Source organism: Eublepharis macularius, chromosome 12 (genome assembly GCF_028583425.1).
Source record: "Eublepharis macularius isolate TG4126 chromosome 12, MPM_Emac_v1.0, whole genome shotgun sequence".
NCBI lineage: Eukaryota > Metazoa > Chordata > Lepidosauria > Squamata > Eublepharidae > Eublepharis > Eublepharis macularius.
In genome coordinates, this window is record NC_072801.1 from 26,009,407 (window position 1) to 26,030,345 (window position 20,939).

The window sequence follows — 20,939 nt, forward strand, 5'->3', positions numbered from 1 at the left end:
CTGCTACAGCACACAGTCTCATTTATAAGTTAGGAGTTACTAGAAGCAAGTACACAGTTGAAACAAAGCAAGATTCAATCGTAGATAAATTCTGAGAGGCAAATGGATGATGCATATCAAATTTATCAAGGGCATTGCAGACCACCTTAGCAACAGAGGGTTTTTAATTCATATACATTATGCAGTCAGGTGTGGGTAAATAAAGTCACTGTTTCAGGTGGGTAGCTGTGTTGGTCTGTAGTCGAAGGGCAAGATCCAGGTCCAGTAGCATCTTCAAGACCCAACTAGGTCAAAAGCTCATACCTTGGAAATCTAATTGGTCTTTAAGGTGCTATTGGACCTGAAAGTTACACCTGTGTATTTGGTGATAGATCAAGATGGGTAGCTGTGTAAGTCTGTCTGTAGCAGTAGAAAAGAGCAAGAGTCCAGTAGCAACTAACAGCTCACTTCTGTTCTGAGTCCTCTCAACTGTGACTCACAAAAGCTCATACTCTGCCACAAATTTTGTTAGTCTTACAGGTGCTACCGGATTCTTGCTCTTTTCTACTGTGTATTTGGTGGATAAAGCCCTTGATTCAGGCTGAGAAACTCTGCTTTTAAAACAAACAAACATGGATTTCTGACTTTGTGCAGAATAGCTGAGAGGAAAAGAGGCATTTAGCACAAATTAGAGCAAACAGTGCTTTTTAATTTTAAGATCTTGGTTGTTTCAACAAGCACTGACTTTTTTTAAAAAATTGCAAATTTTAGATCTAAGAAAAGCCAAATTTTCAGGGTAGAATGGAGATGATCCCTGAGTGCTATAAAAAATAGCAGTCAGTGAATTGAGCAATGCTCTCCCCAGTGATAGGGGGAAAGGGAAGTGCTAGCTGCAGGGTAAGGAAGGCAGCTCAGCCATAGGCTGGCTAACTGGCTTTGCTTGGTTGCTCCTATCTGTGCTTATAATGTGTAGGGTTTGTGGTTTTTTGGAAAAGTTGTAAAAATGGGGACGCCATCAACTCCCTGTTCTCCTGGCTTAGCAGTTTTATTTAGATACTTATACTTGGCTTTTCTCTTCCATGGGAACCCAAAAAGGCTTACAAACCATTCTGTTCTCCATTTTATCTTCACAACAACCTTGTAAGGTCAGTTAGGCTGACAGTATGACTGTCCGAAGGTCACCCAGCAAGCTCCCATGGGATTTGAACTCGGGTCTTCCAGATCCTGGTCTAACATTTTAAGTAGTAACCAAATACCCCTCTGTATTTTTAATAGGACAACTTTTCTGTTCATAAGAGAGCACAGTGTACTCTCTCTTCCTCGCTCACATTTCTAAGCACCTTTGCAACCCAATGAATTTTCTTTAGCCTACAAGGGACTGTTTTTCCAGGTTTCCCATTTTTATAGTGCCCTTTTTTATAGCAAGAATAGTGAGAACACGTTGCTTACCTCTTATAGTTTTTCTCACACTTCTATTTTGTGCGTCCTCTTAAAGATACATGAACAACCATGTAAAGATGGTTGACTGACATGGTACTGCCTTAATCTAGGCTATCCCATAAGCTTCATAGCTGAGCTGAAATTTGAACTCAATTCACCCTTCCCCAGATCCAAGTTCATTATTCTGTTCACTTTATACTCCAACTGTCTCTCAAAAGTGCCAAAGATCTGGGGACCACCTTTAACACAGCTCTTTGTGTTACTCTTTGCTGTGCAGGATTTTTAAACATGGCTTCCTGCTGGGCAAATGGTATTTATGCAGTGTTTTAACTTTTTTTTTCAGTTTAATGTACTGTTGCTGTAGGACTCAGCCATAGGAAAGGACTTTCAGGAACACTTTATGAAAAAAAAAAGATTTCGCTGATGAAAAACAGCATCAACTGAAACTATGTGTAATTTTTTGCAAGCTAAGATTTGTGTTGGTCATGAGAGTATCAGCATCTACATAGCTGGCAGTCTTCCAAGAAACCATGACATGCCCCTTGAGTGGGGAGGGATATTCAAGAAGCAAATGAGAACAGGCAAATTCTCTGCACTATGTTCAGGCTACGTCTGCCCATTTTTGTGTTTCATTGTTGAAAGGTGTGCCATTGTTGGGCTTAGTTTTCCCAAATAACCTACTGTCTGCTGTACAGTGACTTTGGGTTATGCTGTCTCCTCTGAGCTAATAGCAAGATGTCATCCTAGGGTGAACCCTGGGAGCACTTGGGGTCTTTATTATATTTCTGTCCTGCAACATCTCATGGCATGGAGCAGCTTATGACAGATATCCTACCACAAACATTTCTGTCCCCAAGGGGCTCACTTATGTTCCAGTGCTGGGGACCCTGCCCTGAAGACCTTAACATTCCAGATCTTTCCAGAGTGCCCACTTAAGTGAGTTCTCAAATATCATTGTTTCTAGTCAATTAGTTTTCCATTAACTGTAGAGTGAAGACGCATGTTAGTTCTCTAACTTAAAAAGCGTTAGCCCCTTCCTGCATGCTTGGCTCATGAGTTCTGTCCTCTGTCTGTCCATTCATCCAAAACAATTCATACAATCTGTGGGTGGGCTTGGGTGGGATCACTGGAGTACCACGAATCCAATTGAATAGGATTTCCTCTCTTCCCCTAGGCAACTTGTGAGCGAGGGTTTGCAGCCATGGAAGAGACTCACCAGAAAAAGATTGAAGATTTGCAAAGGCAACATCAGAGGGAACTGGAGAAGCTACGGGAGGAGAAAGATCGTTTGCTGGCAGAAGAAACTGCTGCAACTATCTCAGGTAGAACAAAAATGCACATATGGGAGAACGGAAGAGATTCTGTTGCCTATTCAAAAGGGGTAAACTTGGATCTACAGGCTGTCAGTGGTGATTTGTTTTTTAAAGAGTATTTATCTGTAATTTTTTTCAGCCATAGAAGCCATGAAGAATGCCCACCGGGAAGAGCTTGAGCGCGAGCTGGAAAAGACCCAGCGGTCCCAGATCAGCAGCAACAACTCCGATGTCGAGGCCCTCCGGAGGCAGTACCTGTAGGTGTTTCTCTACACTTTCTTGATGTGTCACCATGGCAAATGTAGGGCACGCCTTGCATCGTCTGTTAAGATCATTGCTTTTGGGTGGTGGGGAAAAGGAAGAAATAAGGCTTGGATAGTAGAGGGATTGACCAATAGGAGCATTCCATGTTATGTAACCATTGAAGAATTATATTGTTACATTCTTTTTGCATTTTTTTGTATGAAGGTGTTTATTGGGGGGCCAATTGGCCAACCCATCATCGCTAGTATTTTTTATCTATTTCTGCATGGTGAAATCTTTTATCTGTTCCTGCACTGAGAGATTATAATGTTGCCCTGGCAGACCAATTGTTTTTTTCCCTTCCTTCTGCTATGCATCCATGTTTAGTCTGAACCAGATAACCTCCTAGTCACTAAGTTCTTGTTCCACTTAAATTGCACAGATTTATTTTTGTGATGATTTGGGGGCGATTTAACAGCCATATTGGCACCAAGGCAGTGGCCTGAAAGGCACATTTATTGCTTTATGTTCTCTTAAGAGCGCTTGGTGTGTTCGTGCATTGTTCCTCTGGGCTAGAAACCAATGGAATAAAAGTGGGGAAAGAATTATTTTTAAGAGACTGCTCCTTTTGGGGTGGAGGGGAACAGATTAATGCAGCTGGTTGAATGCTCGTATGTTCCCAGAGCTAGGGAGGAACCTCCTTCAGCAATGGTTTTAGCAAGCCATGTCATGTTCTATGAAGGTCAGTTGAACCAGTGCCCAAGCGTGCTGTTTGGCCTTGTGTGATGAGATTTTTTGTCATCAGGGAAGAGCTGCAATCTGTCCAGCGTGAACTTGAGGTCCTTTCGGAGCAGTACTCTCAAAAGTGCTTGGAGAACGCTCACTTGGCACAGGCCCTGGAGGCGGAGAGGCAGGCCCTCCGTCAGTGCCAACGCGAAAATCAGGAGCTCAATGCCCACAACCAGGTGAGGCGTGGGAACCTGATGCTCAGCTATGTGGAAAGAGGGTGTAGGCACATTTGGGTTTTCGTTGGAGTGGCTTTCAGATCAGATCAAGGTTTGACAACAGGGACTTGCACATCAAGGAACGTTGACAGTTTCTCTCTTGCAGCTTAGTAAGTAGAGTTTGCATGCAAGTTGGAAGCCGTTAAAATTCTTAGAAGTGTGCCCCACCCAATCCAAGTGGGCGTGATAAATTGCTAAGACTGGGGGGCAGCTCTGGCATGGACAGACTCCTTCAGAACTGTTTATAGCTCCCTGTGGTGGTTCTCACAGGAGCTGAACAACCGCCTGGCTGCAGAGATCACACGGCTGCGGACGCTGCTGACCGGAGAGGGTGGGGTAGAGACTGCTGGCTCACCTCTCACCCAAGGCAAGGATGCCTATGAGCTGGAGGTGAGTAACCTTGGATGTTAAAACAAAACTGACCAGTGTGTAGGATGGACTCTTTCTCTTGTGAGATGGGTTCTGGTTCACTTCTTACATGTCATTCAGCCAGGATGGTTCAAGTGTTGGGCTATGACTTGGGGAGATTGGGGTTCTAATGGGAAGCTTTGTGTGTGATCTTGAGCCAATCACTTGTAGTCAGGATAAAATGAAGGAGGAGAGGACCATGTATACTCTGCAAAGCTCCAGATGAGATAGACAATGTCAAGCAGGCTACAGACAGCCATTCATTGAGTGTTTGAGGTACAATACAGCCAACATTAAGTGCTATTTCAGTGTTATTAATTGTAATGGGAGCATTATGCACCTATGGAAATCACTTAGGCTTAAAAGGTACCTTTATTTCTTTGCCTAAAATATCTCTGCTTAGTTCACTCTTTCCTTCCCCCCTGGTCTCTCCACCCCCCCACCCCCACACCCCAGGTCCTGCTACGAGTCAAGGAATCTGAAATCCAGTACTTGAAGCAAGAGATATGTTCCTTGAAAGATGAATTGCAAACAGCATTGAGGGTAATTTATTTACAGTCCTTTCTTACTGAGACTTGAGGCAGATCAGTATAATAGGAACCATAAAAGACATGCAGCATAATAAGATTGATTACAAATTTACAAAATGAGGCAGTGAGCATGAGCTGTAAGTAATTGTTTGGGGCAGGCATACTCTTGTGTCATGCAACTTGACGCTAATTTAAAAATATTTTTTTTAAATGTCTTTTTCAGGAGCAACTTTGGGCAGGATAAAACAGTACATTTTGGATGCATGCTTAATATGATAGTTCATGAAATTACATTCCTTTGACTCTGGACAAAGCCCTATTCTAAGCTACTGGAGTGTTTCACTTGCTCTGCTGCCCCCAGTATCAGCTCAAAAAGAGGTATTAGTGGCTAGGGCCACAGGATTCTTCGTGGCCAACTGTGTGATACTTCCTGCACAGTGTGGCCCTTAAGAATATTAATGGACCAGTGCCATTCTCATTGTAGGAGAATCAGAATCCATGGCCCATGAGAGCTGTGTGTTGTCTTCCTCCATGAGCATACATATTCTTTTTCTTTCTCCAAAATACTGCTGTGCTTGGTATGGCTGTTGTCAGATTTGTAGACTATTTGAAGAATGCTGTATGTCGGTAAATTGGTGAATAGTTGCTCTGTAAGCATGAGACCTGATTCTCTGTGTTGCCTAGACACCATGCTTATTTTTAACAGAAAGAATCTAGAAGAGTTGCAAGGATCCCATGCTAATTGCTGGAATTGCCAGAGAGTGGTGTTTCTTAAGATCAATTTCTGTTTCCTTATGGTGGCTTGTAGTATGTATTTCTGCTGGTCTTCAGTGTTACAGACCTCCTTAACTGAAATACCATCTTTTGTTTCCCCTTCAAGGATAAGAAATATGCCAGTGATAAGTATAAAGATATCTACACTGAACTCAGCATCGTGAAAGCCAAGGCCGACTGTGACATCAGCAGGTTGAAGGAACAGCTCAAAGCAGCCACAGAGGCCCTTGGGGAGAAGTCCCCAGAGAACACCTCGGTGTCTGGATACGGTCAGTACTCTGTCAGCAGATTATGTTATCTCCTGCATGGTAGTTGGGCCACAAAATAGAAAATAGTTTGGTGTGCTGTTCAGGGGAGCTGTAGACAGATACATCCTATTTCAGGGTTTTCTTGCATGGCCAGACCAAACCTGTCATTTGGTATACAGCTTACTCTGGTTGTGTTGGTTCACTTGGCAGCACAACTGGATTTCTTTGGACATGATTCCATATTAGAGATGTAAAATTTCCAGAAATTTTGAAGCCACAGGGAAAAAAGCATCCACCCTGGCAAAACCCCTAAAAGTATGGGGAAATTGAAATGTATCAAACCTACACTTGTTTTACCAATTTTACAACATTAAACACATCATTCATAACTCGCTTAACATAAAATTGTGCTGTTGTGCATACTTGTAGAATTTTAAACTATATCTTTATTTTCTATAAGAAAAAAGAAAAAAAGTTGAAAGTGCTTCACTCTATACTACTAGAGCACATATATCTTACTTTCTGCGATCTTAGAGGTAGGGAAAAAATAATAGTGGAAACTAGAAAACAATTTTTTGTAGTAAACAAGAGTGTATTTTTTGGACAGAGATTCTCATATAGTAGGTAAGATTACCAACATATCTGAATGTTAAGTTAAACTTCGTAACACTGAAAATACTGAACTCTTTAATAATTTATTATCATTAATCACATTATAGCATACTAAATGTTGTAAGTATTTAAATTTCCCATAGCAAAAACTGTATTTTGAGTGAGAAAAACATTTTTAGAAGCATTTCACTTATTATGAAACAGAAAATATTTCACAGGTTTTTTTTCAGAGTTGCCCTAAATTTGCTCTTACAGTGTGAGGGCTCCTTCGATGCAAAACCAGTAACTATTAAGGGAAAAGATCCCCCTCCAAAGGGGAAAAATACAGTTTCTTCAGTAGTACATTAATACATATTTTTGTATATATTTTTTAAAATATTTCTTGTTATGTAAAGTGCAAAGTGCTGAAATGTGCAATGTAATAATCAATGAACAGGAATACCTATAAATATAATAATGTAACCTTATATGAGAAGACTATGTAACATACAATCAGTGTTACAATATTACAATAAGTATTGTTAAGTTATTGTAATATTGTAACATTGATTGTATGTGATGACAGGAAGGATTGTTACATAGTTTTCTCATACTATTTTCTCTTGGAAAATGGCGGGGGGAGTCCTTGGAGGGGTCCACATTTTTTTGGACCTTCAAATCTGTTATTAGTATGCTGGTTGGAGGTAACTTGGTTTGTTTTATCTACAGGGGTGAAGTGGCATGGGGGCGGGGCAGTCTATACTAGCACTTTCAACAGCCAACATGGCTCCTGTTTTTTCATCTAGATATCATGAAATCTAAAAGTAATCCTGATTTCTTGAAGAAAGACAGGACCAACGTTGGCCGGCAGTTAAGAAATATAAGGTCAAAGGTGAGTTTGTATTGTATCTCAGTCCTTGGCATTTTGGATCCTTGTGCCAGTGTAGAGTACTGGGAATGAGAACCAAAAAAGCATAGTGGGCAGCTTGCTTGCTCAACTAGCCAGCCCAAATAGGCCCATCTACGTTGAACCCTTCATACTCAATACAAAGAAAAATGTGCATGTATACATCATAAACATGTATACAACATACAATTTTTTTGGTCTGTTTTGGTGTCTTTACCTGGTTTTGTGAGTGCTACTTTCTTTTGTGTCTGCGTGGTTGGAGGGGAAGGATTTTTCTATTAGCTTGACTTTCCTTCAGGTTAGTCTCAGGTTGTGTGATTTTTCCTTTGGCCATAGTAGCTTTTGTGTACTGAGCAAGGACGTGTCAGAGGCCATTAAGACCAAAAGTTTCAGCTCTTGTCAGAGTGGGAGGGGAAGACTTTGGGGCTGTGAGGGTTCCTCATGACACTGGGATTTATGTGTTTCTCGTTTTCTATTTGTTTGTTTTTTGTCTTTACTCTCTCTTCTGACAGTCCGTTATTGAGCAGGTCTCATGGGATAACTGAAATGCACCAGATTCAAGGGTCCCTGTCATATAGGTAATCCAGACGTACCCACGAGTGATGCTGCTTCCCAAGAGGCAGCCAGTTTAATGCATGCCCTGTTCACACTTCCATGGCTGACAATCTTTTTTCCCCTTCTTAATCACATGGAATTATCCTCAGGTTGGGGGCAGGAAACCAAATTTAAAACCTCATCAAACCGGCTGAATGGCTGCTTCTGTGGCTTCCCCACTCTCCTTCCTAACTGATCTCCCTCACCAGAGGGATTTCTGCACCTTCTGGAATGCACAAAGGGATACCGTGAGGGTGTGGGACAAACAGTGTGCATGTGAAATGAATGTGCATGCTTCAAACTAAACTTTCCTCAACAGGGCAGCACTTAGGTACTCATTAGCCATGTCCTCTGGAATGGGTGAATTGATTTTAAAATGTATTGTCAAAGGCTTTCACAGCCGGAGAACGATGCTTGTTGTGGGTTTTCCGGGCTGTATTGCCGTGGTCTTGGCATTGTAGTTCCTGACGTTTCGCCAGCAGCTGTGGCTGGCATCTTCAGAGGTGTAGCACCAAAAGACAGAGATCTCTCAGTGTCACAGTGACACTGAGAGATCTCTGTCTTTTGGTGCTACACCTCTGAAGATGCCAGCCACAGCTGCTGGCGAAACGTCAGGAACTACAATGCCAAGACCACGGCAATACAGCCCGGAAAACCCACAACAACCATCGATTTTAAAATGTGTTCTTTAAAGAGAGAACCAAGTAAGTCATAGAAGATAAATCAGTTGCATTCTCTACATGTGACGTTTCTGCTCTTGAGCTTCTTCTGAAGAAATAGATCTTTCCCAATTTCTTGATTGTTTTGGCCCTTAAGAAACTGTTCTGTCCAGGTCTCTTGGTTTCTTTCCCACCCTCCACTACAGTGATTGTGGGTTTCAAGATGACCTGGTGGAAAGCAGCAGCCAGTCCGTTGATTATTGGAAATCTAGTTGAACTCTGGCTGGCTCTGCTCTTCAAGGAGAAAAAAAGAATCCCTGAACCATTTGCCATCGGCCTCGTTGACAGTTGTATGTGTGTGTACTGTGTAATCTCCCTCAACAGCAACTTGTAACCATTGAAGGGCTACAGAACACAGTATAGGAACAGAGTTGTGGGGAAAGGGCAACTTTAGGGTCCCTATTGGAATTGCAAAGGCTTTTGAAGGCTGCCTCAGACTTCCCACATCATAATTCTCCCTGCTAATTGTGCCTGTGGCCGTCCAGTACATCTCTTTCCACCTTGAAATTGATTGACCAGTAACACCACCTCATCATGGTGCATTCTCTTCCGCATGTCTTTTCTAATCTCCACCAGGGAAGCTGTCCTCAGCCACCCCTTTGGTTTCTGCATTTCTTTTGGATTCTGCCCTTCCCTCCAGAATTGCATGTAATGTTCCTTGTTTTTTGTTTTCTTTCTTCCCCACCTGATGTGCAGAGTCTGAAGGAAGGCCTAACGGTGCAAGAGCGCCTCAAGCTCTTTGAATCCAAGGACTTGAAGAAAGACTAGTTCTCCTTCGTTGACCACGTGCACCTTCTCGCTTGCAGCATCACAACACGAGCACACTTCGATTTTGTTGTTCCTTAGAATCCTCATCGCTGTTCTTATATAGATGTGAAAACTGCTACGGCAGTTCTTTGGCCTGTCAGATGGACTCACCAATAGCATTGCCCTGACATATAAAAGTTGAGTCTTTGCAAGAGAGGTGGGCAAGACTGGGAATGCACCCTCCTTCTGGCTCCTCAAGTGGAGGCCCTTCCTACTGTATAATCCATTACACTAAGTGTCAGTATTAAGGCTTGATAGCCTGTTGATAAGCTAGCTCTGTTATACCAAATGGTTTGGTATGCAACAGGGTCCTGAGGGGGTGGGAAGGAGGGGTGCAACCACACTGTGTTTTAACTCTGCCACTGTTGACAGTAACCCAGCACTTACATGCATGCTTTGAGCCAAATTGTGCACCTCTTAAACAAAACTTGCAAGTCTGTTCTTGGCACGGTGAGCCCCCTTAGATTTCTGCCTGGATTGCAGCACTGACAAGTTTACAGGAGGAGCGGATTTGGCCTTATCTTGTCTGTGTTGTCAAATTACAGTTTTATTTATCTAATATAGGTTAGAACCCGAGAAACTTTTAATGAGTTTCTTTGCAGTCAGATAGTGGTGTTGGAAGGACCCCCCCTTTCCCAAGTTTTCTCTTCTCCCTACTGCTCCTAAAGGAGTCCATTTTAGGCTGGCTTCCACCTTTCAGTCAGTAAGAATTGTAAATAGCAGGACACTTGGCAAAGAGCGAGCTTTTGCCAAGCTAATAAGGGGTGATTAGACAGTACAACTGAGGTCACAGCAAGAAAAAAGGCTTAGAATTTTAACAGGTTTTAAAGAGGTAAGAGTTGTCTGTATGTGGCTATACGATATCTGGTTGTTCAGTTGTAAGATGGCAGTGGAAAGGCAAGTCACAAAACAAGCTTACTGAAATGGTAGTATTTGAGTGGCAGGCAAAAAAAAAACCCAGGAAGCTTCTGTTATTGCTTGATCCCATTATTAATTTCCAAAAAAAGCAATCCAGTGTCCTATTCAGAGTTCTTTTTCTTTATATCAGGCCCCCAGATTGAGGAATACATTGTTTGAAGTATTGCGTTTCCTGATTCCAGTGATCTTTCTGAGGACTATGCATTATTCTTGGATAACATGCAGTTAATGAAACAACTTTGATATCTGCAAGGCTGTAAGAGAAAGGTAGTTGTGGTATTTTGCCTTATTACTGCACACATTTCAGTACCCTTCAGAATCAGAGGTGGAATTTTACTCTGCAATTTAGGATCATAAACATTGGATTTTGGGGTAGACATAATTCTGCAGTATCTTTTGAGAAATTGGGCAGGCCTCCAAGTTCATCTAGCGCTTAACTAGACAGGCAGTTTCAGGGAGAGTAAATCTATCTGCTGTCAATTGAAAACTGTTGGATTTGTGCTGCTATAGGCATTTGAACAAACGAGCACTTTTGTATTTACAGCTATAGAATACAGTTCTTACAAGAGCAGCTGCTGTCTTAAAACATGACTTTCTCCATAGCAGAACATTGGCCTTTCTTGGTTTGTGTCTTGGACGTTGATATCAGGTATAAAAAGAAAAGGGTGGCTTAGCTTTCCACTCAGTGCCTCTCACTACTACTCACCTCAGGTGCCAGAGAACTAAAGGGAAGCATACTGAAATAATCTTGCCACCACCTGATGTGGTTTCAGGAGAAAAGTTATGTGGCAACCATGAAACGGTGGTGGGTTTTGTTTTGCTGTCTTTGACATTTAACTGGCTGCATGAAATTCTTTATCTGCATCTCCAGAAAAACTTGACTGAAGAAAAATTACCTTGGAAATAAATTGGGTGTTGATCCACAATACTTTTTTTAAAAAATGCCATCTCTCTTTTGAGAGTCAGTGTTTCTCAAACATTGACACTGAGGTGAAAACTGCACTCAAACCACTGTTTTGCTCAAGAGGGGCTATACTGCTGCAACCAAGGTGCTTTCTGTACACAGCAGAGCAAGTTGGTGTTTCGGGAATTGTAGTTCTTGAACAGCTCAAGGGCACAGTATATACATTATGTGAATATGTATGTTCTGTTGCAAACTGCTGCATTTTATACAAACCCACACTATGAAAAGAACCAGAATTTGAGGTCTAGTAAAACAAAGTTCAATACTGATGGATGTACAGTATAAATATATCTACATAATGGCTTCCTTGTCTGTTGCTAAAGTCGTCGTCCCCCTCTCATTTTTGGAAATTTAATTCAACTCTGTCAATGGAACTGGTTTTCCTTTGTCATCTTTAAGAAATGGAAAAGGAGGATTGTTTGTGCTGGTATGCAAAAAAAAAAAAAAAAAAAGACAAAAACCCAGGCAAGCTTTTTTTCCCCGTGGTAGAGGCTGCCTGCAAGTAGCCCTACACATTGTAAAAAAGTGTTGCTTTTTGTAATAATATACTTGATTAGAATCCCACTGGACCTTTTTGCATTTTTGTGGTTCATGTGCAGTACTTCTTTGTTGTGAACACTTTAAGCACATGCACGCTCCATGTGGCTTACTTTTCCTTTGTAATTTCTCCCCATTTTTAAAAAAAACAGCTTTGTTATTCTCTTTTAAGATAATTTAAAACCTGTATAGTATCCAAAGCACGCCATGTAAATATTTATTACTCAAAAACTAGTGGAGGGTTCTTTTGTTTTTGGTGACTTTAATTTTTTTTTAAAAAAAATCTTGTTCTAATACTTCAACTTTGAAAAGGAAATTAGTGTAACATGATAAACCCCTCTGTGTTCCCTTACAGAATGTTTGTTTGAATGTTATCAATGTTTTTAAAATTTGATACCTTTTTAGTTTTGGAAATGCCTGTCCAAAGAACGTGTGAAATGTTTCAAAACTTTAAATCTACTTACCTATACACTGGTTTTCTTCCCCACTCTGTTCAGTACTTTTATAGTTGACTGTGATATAAACTCTTGAGTGTGCAGATTTACTATATTTCTATAGCGGTAGTGGTGGTAGCAACTATGTCACTAAACATACACCAATATTCTTGCATGGTAATAACACGGTTGCAAAGTGAACTAAGGTTTGCATATATTAGGGACAAGAGTCTAACTGTGCTTTTTGCATAGCCATACAGAAATGCCAATGAGGCCTATGATAATTTCTACAAGCAAGTTGTATAGATTTCGATTCCTCCATCCCTTCTAAATTTAATGGCATGGTATTGTAACAGCATGGCAGAATTGTTAATTTAGGATGACTGTTCAATTTACAGTTACACTCTTTCATCACAACAGATCTGACAGAGTTGCCTTGCTAAGCTTATTCTTTACCACTAGAATATGAAGAGTTTCTTAGATGTAGAGGTGCATTACTGCATGACTTGGGGAATGGTGATGTCAGCATATATAGTTAGTGTTTTTGCTTTTTACTAGTGGTATTCAGCAGCCTAAAGTCATGCTTTGAAGTCCATCTAAGGAAATATGAAAGGGGGCAGGGGGAACTGACAATAGACCGAATTTGCCCAGTGCAGATTGGCTAAGGGAAGTAATTTTGTTCTGGTAGGAAAAGTACACTGAGTCCACCATAGCTTAAAATGGCAACATTCTTCTGTGATTAAAAAAAAAAAACTGATAGCCCCTAGCTGCACATTTTATGTTTGCTTAGACAGAGGGTATGAACTAGCAACATACACACAACCAGCTAACCACCACCTGAGGGCTATCAGTCTGCCTGTGTAACAAGCAAACCCATGCAGTGTCCTGAGAGCAAGCACCCCACCCAGGAATCAAGTGTGAGGAGAATGTTCTATTCTGCAAAGCCACAAATAGCAACTAGTGTGCAAGAGAAGCCCATTCAAACAAATCACTGCAATGGGGAAAGATGTGGTCCCCACAAATCTGCTTGATCAATATACAGTGAGTTGACTCATTTTCTTTTTGCAAAGAATTTTGAACCTCCTACTAGAAGTATGAAAGTTATCTTTCTCTTTATTTTCATGCTTTTATAGAGCTTTTCCCCTCTTCAGCTGTTCACTGTAATAGAAGTGTCACTTATGTCACAGTATTTATTCCTTACAAAATCTTGTGTGACATGCTAGGGGTCCCATGGATGTAGCGCTGATGATTTTTATTTTGTAAATATAATTACTTTACTATACATAAAACTATATCGTAATAAACTATTTTTGCACCACTCTTGGCATGCTGTGGAGAAAGTTTTTGTTTAAGACAGCAAATAAAACTTCAGGATTTATCAGTACAATGGTCTTATGTATCTGTCAAAAACTGAAATACACATTATTCTCTTTGGGGGAAAAAACCAATTTAATTACAAGTATGAAAATGCTACAACTCTGAAGCAAGGTCCTATATAGTCAGGTGCCCGCAATCCAAAACACACTACAATTTTACTATTAAGTTCTTACTGTTGTACGCTTCCAAGCAACAGTTCAAGTAAGAGGCTCCTTCCCACTTTCCCCCATATTTTTCATCATTCCCAGTATGAACACACTACAGTCTGTGTAGAAACACTACAATAACAAGGTTAAATTAAGATCAGTTAGCCTTACTTTTATATCAAGTAGGATGATTCAGGTTATCCCTAGCTTGGAGGAGGGAAACGGCAATAGTCAATTAAGGCCATGCTGCAGCACACAATGCTTGCGTGTTAATGGGCCTTTGTTGCTGTCTGACTTTGCAGTTTTGACTCCTCAGATTGTAAATGCCCATACTGATGTACTGATTTATCATCTAAAAATCACTTTTTTAAAAATACAGAAATCTTTCCTGAGCAATTCCATTATCCCTGAAACTGTTTCAGCCAAAAATAATAATTAAAAAAGTGTCCCCCAAGTTGTTTTCTATAATCTGCAGCTAGGCTTGGCTACAACTTTCAAGGCCATCATACAGCAATGACACTTATACGTGGACTTTCCCATGTATTAACAAGTTTTCTGTGCTCAGGTAAATTTCTCTGATTGCCATGCAATGAAGCATTAAGAGAAGCACAAGAATTTGCCTTTGAGTCAAGGTCTTCCTGCATACACATCAGTGAAACCTACTGGCAATGAAGAGGTAAACCCTTTGCCTGTACTAGCTGCCTACAGGAGCAATGGTGGACACTGCCTTTGCTAAAGCAAAGGTATATTTCTGAGACTCTTGTCATAGCTATATAGCATAACTATATAGACTTACATTTATGAAGAGCACTTTTAGAGTAATATCAAACGTGCAAACATGTCAGTACCACTGTGCTTATTACACAACACCTAAAACAAGAATTAACAGGATCTTTAAGAATGAAATAGTGTCTGCAACAGACTGTTTACCAGAGGTAAACTATCATTTGTTAAATTTCCTTTCTGTCCCAGGATTATTGTTGGTCTCTTTTGGCACCTCTTTTTCTTTGAAGAATATATAGTTAACTGGATTATAATCTTCCCACAACCTTTCAAATTCCTCTAGAAAGAGTTTCACATACTTAGCATCTTCCACTATCATAACATTCTCCCTATTATGCTGGATGGCTTGTGTGGTCCAATTGAGGGAGCCAGTGAGCAGCAGCCTTTTGTCTATGATGGCAAATTTATGGTGCATGTAGCCACTCTCCTGATCATGGCGTACCTGAATCCCTGCAAAACCAGAAAAGACCAGATATAAATTCAATTTTTAAACCTTTCTCACCAAAGAAATGGAAACTTTCCCAACAAGATGAGCATCAATACTCTCTAAGGAAAGTTACACTGAATTTGTTATTAAATATGAAGTTCTGAAATGACTGTATCAAATATATATTACCCTCTAAAGGGAGCAATTAACAAGGAAAAATATTTTTATGTAGCATTATGGCCAGCATGACAGTATCTACAAAACACTGGAAAATCAAGGATATTCCCAAGTTAAAGGAGTGGTTTATTAAACAGTAAGATTCGATCAGCCACAGGTCTTGAAAAAGGCTCAAGGCTGAGCTAAATATAATTTACTGTGGCTAGCAAAAATTCAGTTAATCAAAATATTTTCCCTAAATCCTTGTTCTACTTTCAAACACTTCCAATACAAATCCTCCACAAAATGTTTAAAGAATGGTAGACAATGTTACACAAATGCATCTGGTCAAACAAAAAGCCTTGAATATCATTAAAAGCTTTTAAGATACACTAATGATAGAGGTGATCTGAATTTCCCCAATCTGTACCTTTACTTTGAGGTTTCACAAATGTATACTATCCTACAATATGTGTATCCTTTAAAATCAAATACAGCAAGATTTTTCATCTCACATGTGTTCCTTTGAGGAAATAACCTGGCTGGTACAACATCACAGATGTACTAAAATAAAATTGAATCTGTTTATGCACCTAACTTTTAGCATATGAGATCAATGGGGAAAGTCAATTGCTAACATTTACTATATGTGTGAACTGAGAAAATTTTCATTACAATTTCTGATCTGGACTTCAGGGAAATTTTTTTACTGTTACTGCTTATTTTGGGGTATGGTATTACCAGTTTGGGAGTCAAATTCATGTTTCTCCCCCTTTCGGAACCATTATTTTCAATGGGAAATTTATTCAAGGGTCTCTGGCAGCTATTTATAAAGATAATGGCACCAAAATTTTGCAGAACACAGTCCTCCCTCCTTTAATCTAATGACCTCCTACATTTCATGCAGATTGAACAAAAGAGGTTGATTTTACAGATCCTCAAAGTAAAATAAATGTAGCAGTCGCACTACATTTCTTCTGGTTTCTAAAACGTTGGCACCTTAGCAGGAATGCGCCAGACTGGGCATAGCATAACCACCTCCATTCCGTGTGCATTCATTTGCCTACTCTTACAGTGACTGACTGACAGTAAAAGCCTGTTCTTTTTCTGCTATCAATTGAAAACTATTTGCAATTCGTCCTGCTTCTGGTCTATTTAAGGAATGTGATAGGCAGTTTTTTTCCCCCTTATGAATAGGATTTCCAGCTGCCAGTGGTGGCAGGCAAATGCCCGGGGCCCAAGGGTTTGACTCCTTGCCTGCTAATATGCCAGCAATTGGCAGGAAGTGGCAAGTCCTCCAGAGGTTGCCCACCACTGGCAGGCACCCCAGGAACATGCACGGGGTGCTCGCTCCCAGGGGGCACGATGACAGCATTTCCATGACTTTGCTGTGTCGGCTGTGTGAGAGCTCACATGCTTCATTTGGGCCCAATTTTGGCCCCAAATGGGCTGAATCGTCCCCTCACAGAGCGTAGGAGCGTTTGCACGGTCAGCATGATGACATCACTTATGGAAGTGAAGTCATCGCTCAAAGCACCGGGAGTGCATAAAGAGGAACGCATGAGCAGCATGAGGAAACTGCCATGTTCCCCCCCCCCACCAAGAAGGAAGAGGGATCTAGCAACCCTACCTATGGGGGAATTTTTCATGGGATTGGAATTGTTTTTCAACCAAATATCAAAATTGCAGCAATCTTCTGCCTGTCCTTCAAAGAACCCCCCCGTTTCAAGCAAATTGGACGAATGGTGTAAATTCTACAGGCCCTTGATCAAGCCCTCCCAGCCATCAGAAATGTATGTCCACTATTACCTATGGGGAATTGGTGGGTGGGGGGGGGGTAGAGTTGTATTTCAACCAAATGTAACCAAAATTGCACTGGGGATTAGCATTGTTTTTCAACCAAACATCATCAAAATTGCAGTGGAGTGTCTTCCACCTGTCCTTCAAGGAACCCTCAACTTTCAAACAAACAAAGGTTTGACTTCTACAGGGCACTGAACAAGCCCAGGCTTTCTATTCAAAAGGAAAGAAAACGGGATATACTAAAAGGAATGACAGGATTGCCCACTGAAAATAATGGGAGAGGCTTGAATGCACATTGGAAATAATGGGAACCTGGAATGCCCATTGGAAATAATGCCCATTGACTTGGAATGCCCATTGACTTGCATAGGCTCCTTTGAAACACATTAGAGCAAAAAAAAAGGAGCAAAGAAAACGTGGAATGGATTTTGAAGGAAAGTCTCTGGGCCCAGATAGACTGTCCTGGGACTGGATTGACAGGCCTCTGAGTGCAATGACGGCCCCTGGGTGTGACAGAAGGGGTCTGAGACTGGAATGACTGGCCCCTGAATGGAATGACGGCCCCTGGGTGTGACAGAAGGGCTCTGGGACTGGAATGACAGGCCCCTAACTGGAATGACGGCCCCTGGGCGTGACAGAAGGGCTCTGGGACTGAAACGACAGGCTCCTAGGTGTGACAGAAGGGCTTGGAGGCTGGAATGACAGGCCCCTGACTGAAATGAGCCCATCTCTCACACCCAGGGGCTGTGATTCCAGTCAGGGGCTTGTCATTCTAGTCCCAGAGCCCTTCTCTCACACCCAAGGTCCGTCATTCCAGTCAGGGACCTGACATTCCAGGGGCCATGATTCCAGTCAGGGGCTTGTCATTCCAGTCCCAAAGCCCTTCTGTCCCAGCCAGGGGCCGTCATTCCAATTAGGGGCTTGTCATTCCAGTCCCAGACACTTTCTTTCACAGCCAGAGGCCGTCATTCCAATCCCAGAGCCCTTCTGATATACCCAGGGGCTGTCATTCCAGTCCCAGACCCCTTCTGTCACACCTAGGAGCTGTCATTCCAGTTAGGGGCCTGTCATTTCAGTCCCTGAGCCCTTCTGTCACACCCAGGGGCCATCATTCCAGTCAGGGGCCTGTCATTCCAGTCCCAGTCCCCTTCTGTCACATCCAGGGACCGTCATTCCATTCAGGGGCCAGTCATTCCAATCCCAGACCCCTTCTGCCACACCCAGGGGCCGTCATTGCATTTAGAGGCCTGTCAATCCAGTCCCAGGACAGTCTATCTGGGCCCAGAGACTGTCCTTCAAAATCCATTCCACGTTTTCTTTGCTTTTTTTTGCTCTAATGTGTTTCAATGGAGCCCGTGCAAGTCAATGGGCATTCCAGGTTCCCATTATTTCCAATGGGTATTCAAGCCTCTCTCATTATTTTCATTTCTGTCATTCCTTTTAGTACATCCCAAAGAAAACTTCCTTTCCAATGCGCAAAAGAAGGGGGAAAGATGAATATCAGATCTCTGCAGTTTGGAATTAGCTGGGAGTGCTCTATGCGCCTCTCTTGCAGGGGTCTGATTGGAAAGAAGAAATATCAATCTCCAGGAAACACAATAAAAGAAAAAACACATTCTGTATGGCTGGTAAGCATCAGAACTTGAAAAAAAATGAATTTTTTCAGGGAGGTTTCATTATTCCAAGCATCTTGGATTTGTGTTACTATTCCAGAGAATCAAAGTAATGACTCAAAACAGTGATTTCCATGTATACCTTTGGCTCGGGAGTTTTGTTTTTCACATCCAGCATTTATTGGCCAAATTTATAGATGTATCTGAAAACAATTATTAAAAAGAAGAAACTAAATTTCCAAGATCTTGCAGACAAGAAGAAAATATTCTGGATTCACTATCTCCAGATACATTTTTCCAACTCTAGTTACAAAAAACAGCATCTAGGCCATTATCTATCTCTGAAAAATTGGTTTCTGATAGGCAACTAAATAGTAAAGGGATCATTTCCCTACTCTATAAAAATACGGGAGATACAGTTTGGAACAAACTTCTCACATATACTTCAAAATGGGAAATCAAGATGAACATAACTCTTAGGAGCAAGAATGGGCACAAATATGTAATAGGTATTAAATAACTGTCATGTAACATGAATAAATAGTATGCAGCACCTCTGAAATTGCATTACCTATGGTCCCAACAACAACCCCCCACCCTTGTGTTAGAAAGGCTGTGAGAGTATTGGTTCCTTTTTAACATTGTTGGTGGCATTGCCATGGATGATGTTAATACTATGAGGGAAAATATTAAGGCAGATACAAAACATTACAACACATTATAAAAACCCATTAAAAATATCTACAATTTCATTGCAAATGTTTGATCATAAAAGAATACCCAGAACAAAAATGTTCCTGGAGACTGCTAATTTCCCAATTGCAGCATTTGGGGGAAAGATTTTTTTAAACGTCTTCAATTAAAAAGTGGTATCTTAAGATCTGGGATCTCTTGAACTTGGAAAATCTACTGTCAGCCCCCCCAAAATCAATAAACCATTCTACACAATTTAATAAATAGATGGCTACCGCTTTTTTAATTCATTGGGAAATCAGCAGTAATTCCACAAACAGCTCAGCCTCCCTGCCGCTTACCGGCTTTGCGTAGGATGCCGATCTGGGATCCCTTCACGGCCATGTAGTCGGCGTCGGTGACCACCCGGACGCGCACCCCTCGCCGCTGGAGAAGGAGGATGGCGCAGCTGAGCTGTGGGCAGGAGAAGGCGAAGATGCAGAGCTCGAGGGAGCGGCGCGCGCTGAGCAGGCGGGCCAGAAGGCGGCTGAGCTCGCTCTCCTCGTGAGGCAGCGAGCAGAGGCACGGGGCCAGGCGCAGCCCTTTCCCGCCATCTTCCCTAGCCGCCGCCAACAGCCCTTCCACACAGGTCACGCGCGACGGGAAGAAAAGAACCTCGCGCACCCGCACCTCCCGCCGCCGCCTCAGCAGCCACTCGGCCAGCGCCTCCAGGCAGACGCCCAGCGCCGCCCCCGCCATGAAGACCCAAGCCCCGCCGCGCCCCATGGCCAGAGCTTCGCACATGCTTAACCGCCGCCAACGGACTTTCCCGCTCTTTCCTCTCGCCGCCTCATTGGTTGAAAAGTAACAGGCGCCCTGTCACGTGGTGACACGCGCGCCGCCGGTGGTTCCAATAAGTCATGTGACCACCATCGCTCAAAGATGGGTCACCGCGTGATGAATGTCACGTGGGCAAAGTGCACGCATGCGCGACACAGAAAGGACGCGCGTGCTGTACAAAAGACAGTTTTCGTGGCCACGTAAGAGCCGCAATTAAGGGGAGAACCGAGATAAAGGTGACCGGCTTTCCAGGAAGTGATGCAGCCGCGATAGCCGTGTGGCAGGAACGTTGCCTAAGCAACCGGGCCCTGTTAATAACATTATAATAACATAATAACATTATAATAACGCGGCAGCAAGAGGAGCTTGCTGCCCTAGTGCCAAGGTGGGGGCAGTTAGGGGCCATGGAACATTCGGGGGATGTGTACGTTTTTTAGGGCTGGGATAAGGAGTGATTTTTGCAAGTTGTCTCTCTTTGTGTGTAGTGTGCAAGGTTGATGACTCGAGATTAGAACATTCCTGGAGATTTGGAGGTGGAGCCTGGGAAGGGCAGGCTTACTGACTATAATACCTTAGAGTCCACCCACTGAAGCAGCAGTCATTTCCTTCTGGGGAATTGGATGTATAGCATCTGACAATCAGTTGTAATTCAAGACATAGGGGCCACACCTGGAGGTTGGCAACCGTACTTATAACGCACTTCAGCACTGTT

General features: G+C 42.2%; 2 protein-coding genes across 4 annotated transcripts in view; one reads left to right on the forward strand and one right to left on the reverse strand.

The window, feature by feature from the left end:
- MPRIP (myosin phosphatase Rho interacting protein) overlaps positions 1-13,731 on the forward strand; it is a 142,795-nt gene extending 129,064 nt beyond the window's left edge. For 2 of the 3 annotated variants that reach the window (XM_054995564.1, XM_054995561.1), the window contains 8 exons: positions 2,594-2,741; positions 2,872-2,989; positions 3,781-3,940; positions 4,250-4,369; positions 4,844-4,930; positions 5,798-5,960; positions 7,337-7,422; positions 9,447-13,731. In XM_054995564.1, coding sequence (XP_054851539.1) covers positions 2,594-2,741; positions 2,872-2,989; positions 3,781-3,940; positions 4,250-4,369; positions 4,844-4,930; positions 5,798-5,960; positions 7,337-7,422; positions 9,447-9,518 — 954 coding nt within the window. In that variant the 3' untranslated portion in view covers positions 9,519-13,731. Of the gene's footprint in view, positions 1-2,593; positions 2,742-2,871; positions 2,990-3,780; positions 3,941-4,249; positions 4,370-4,843; positions 4,931-5,797; positions 5,961-7,336; positions 7,423-7,949; positions 8,016-9,446 lie in introns of all 3 variants that reach the window. The other variant, XM_054995563.1, reaches the window with a different exon arrangement.
- A 122-nt stretch (positions 13,732-13,853) lies between these two features.
- Positions 13,854-20,191, reverse strand: PLD6 (phospholipase D family member 6). Its single transcript, XM_054993679.1, has 2 exons — positions 19,750-20,191; positions 13,854-15,166 (listed from the first exon to the last, which is right to left on the reverse strand). Exons 1-2 carry the CDS (start codon positions 20,189-20,191, stop codon positions 14,877-14,879), a joined length of 732 nt encoding a protein of 243 aa, XP_054849654.1. The 3' UTR covers positions 13,854-14,876.
- Positions 20,192-20,939: the final 748 nt, after the last annotated feature.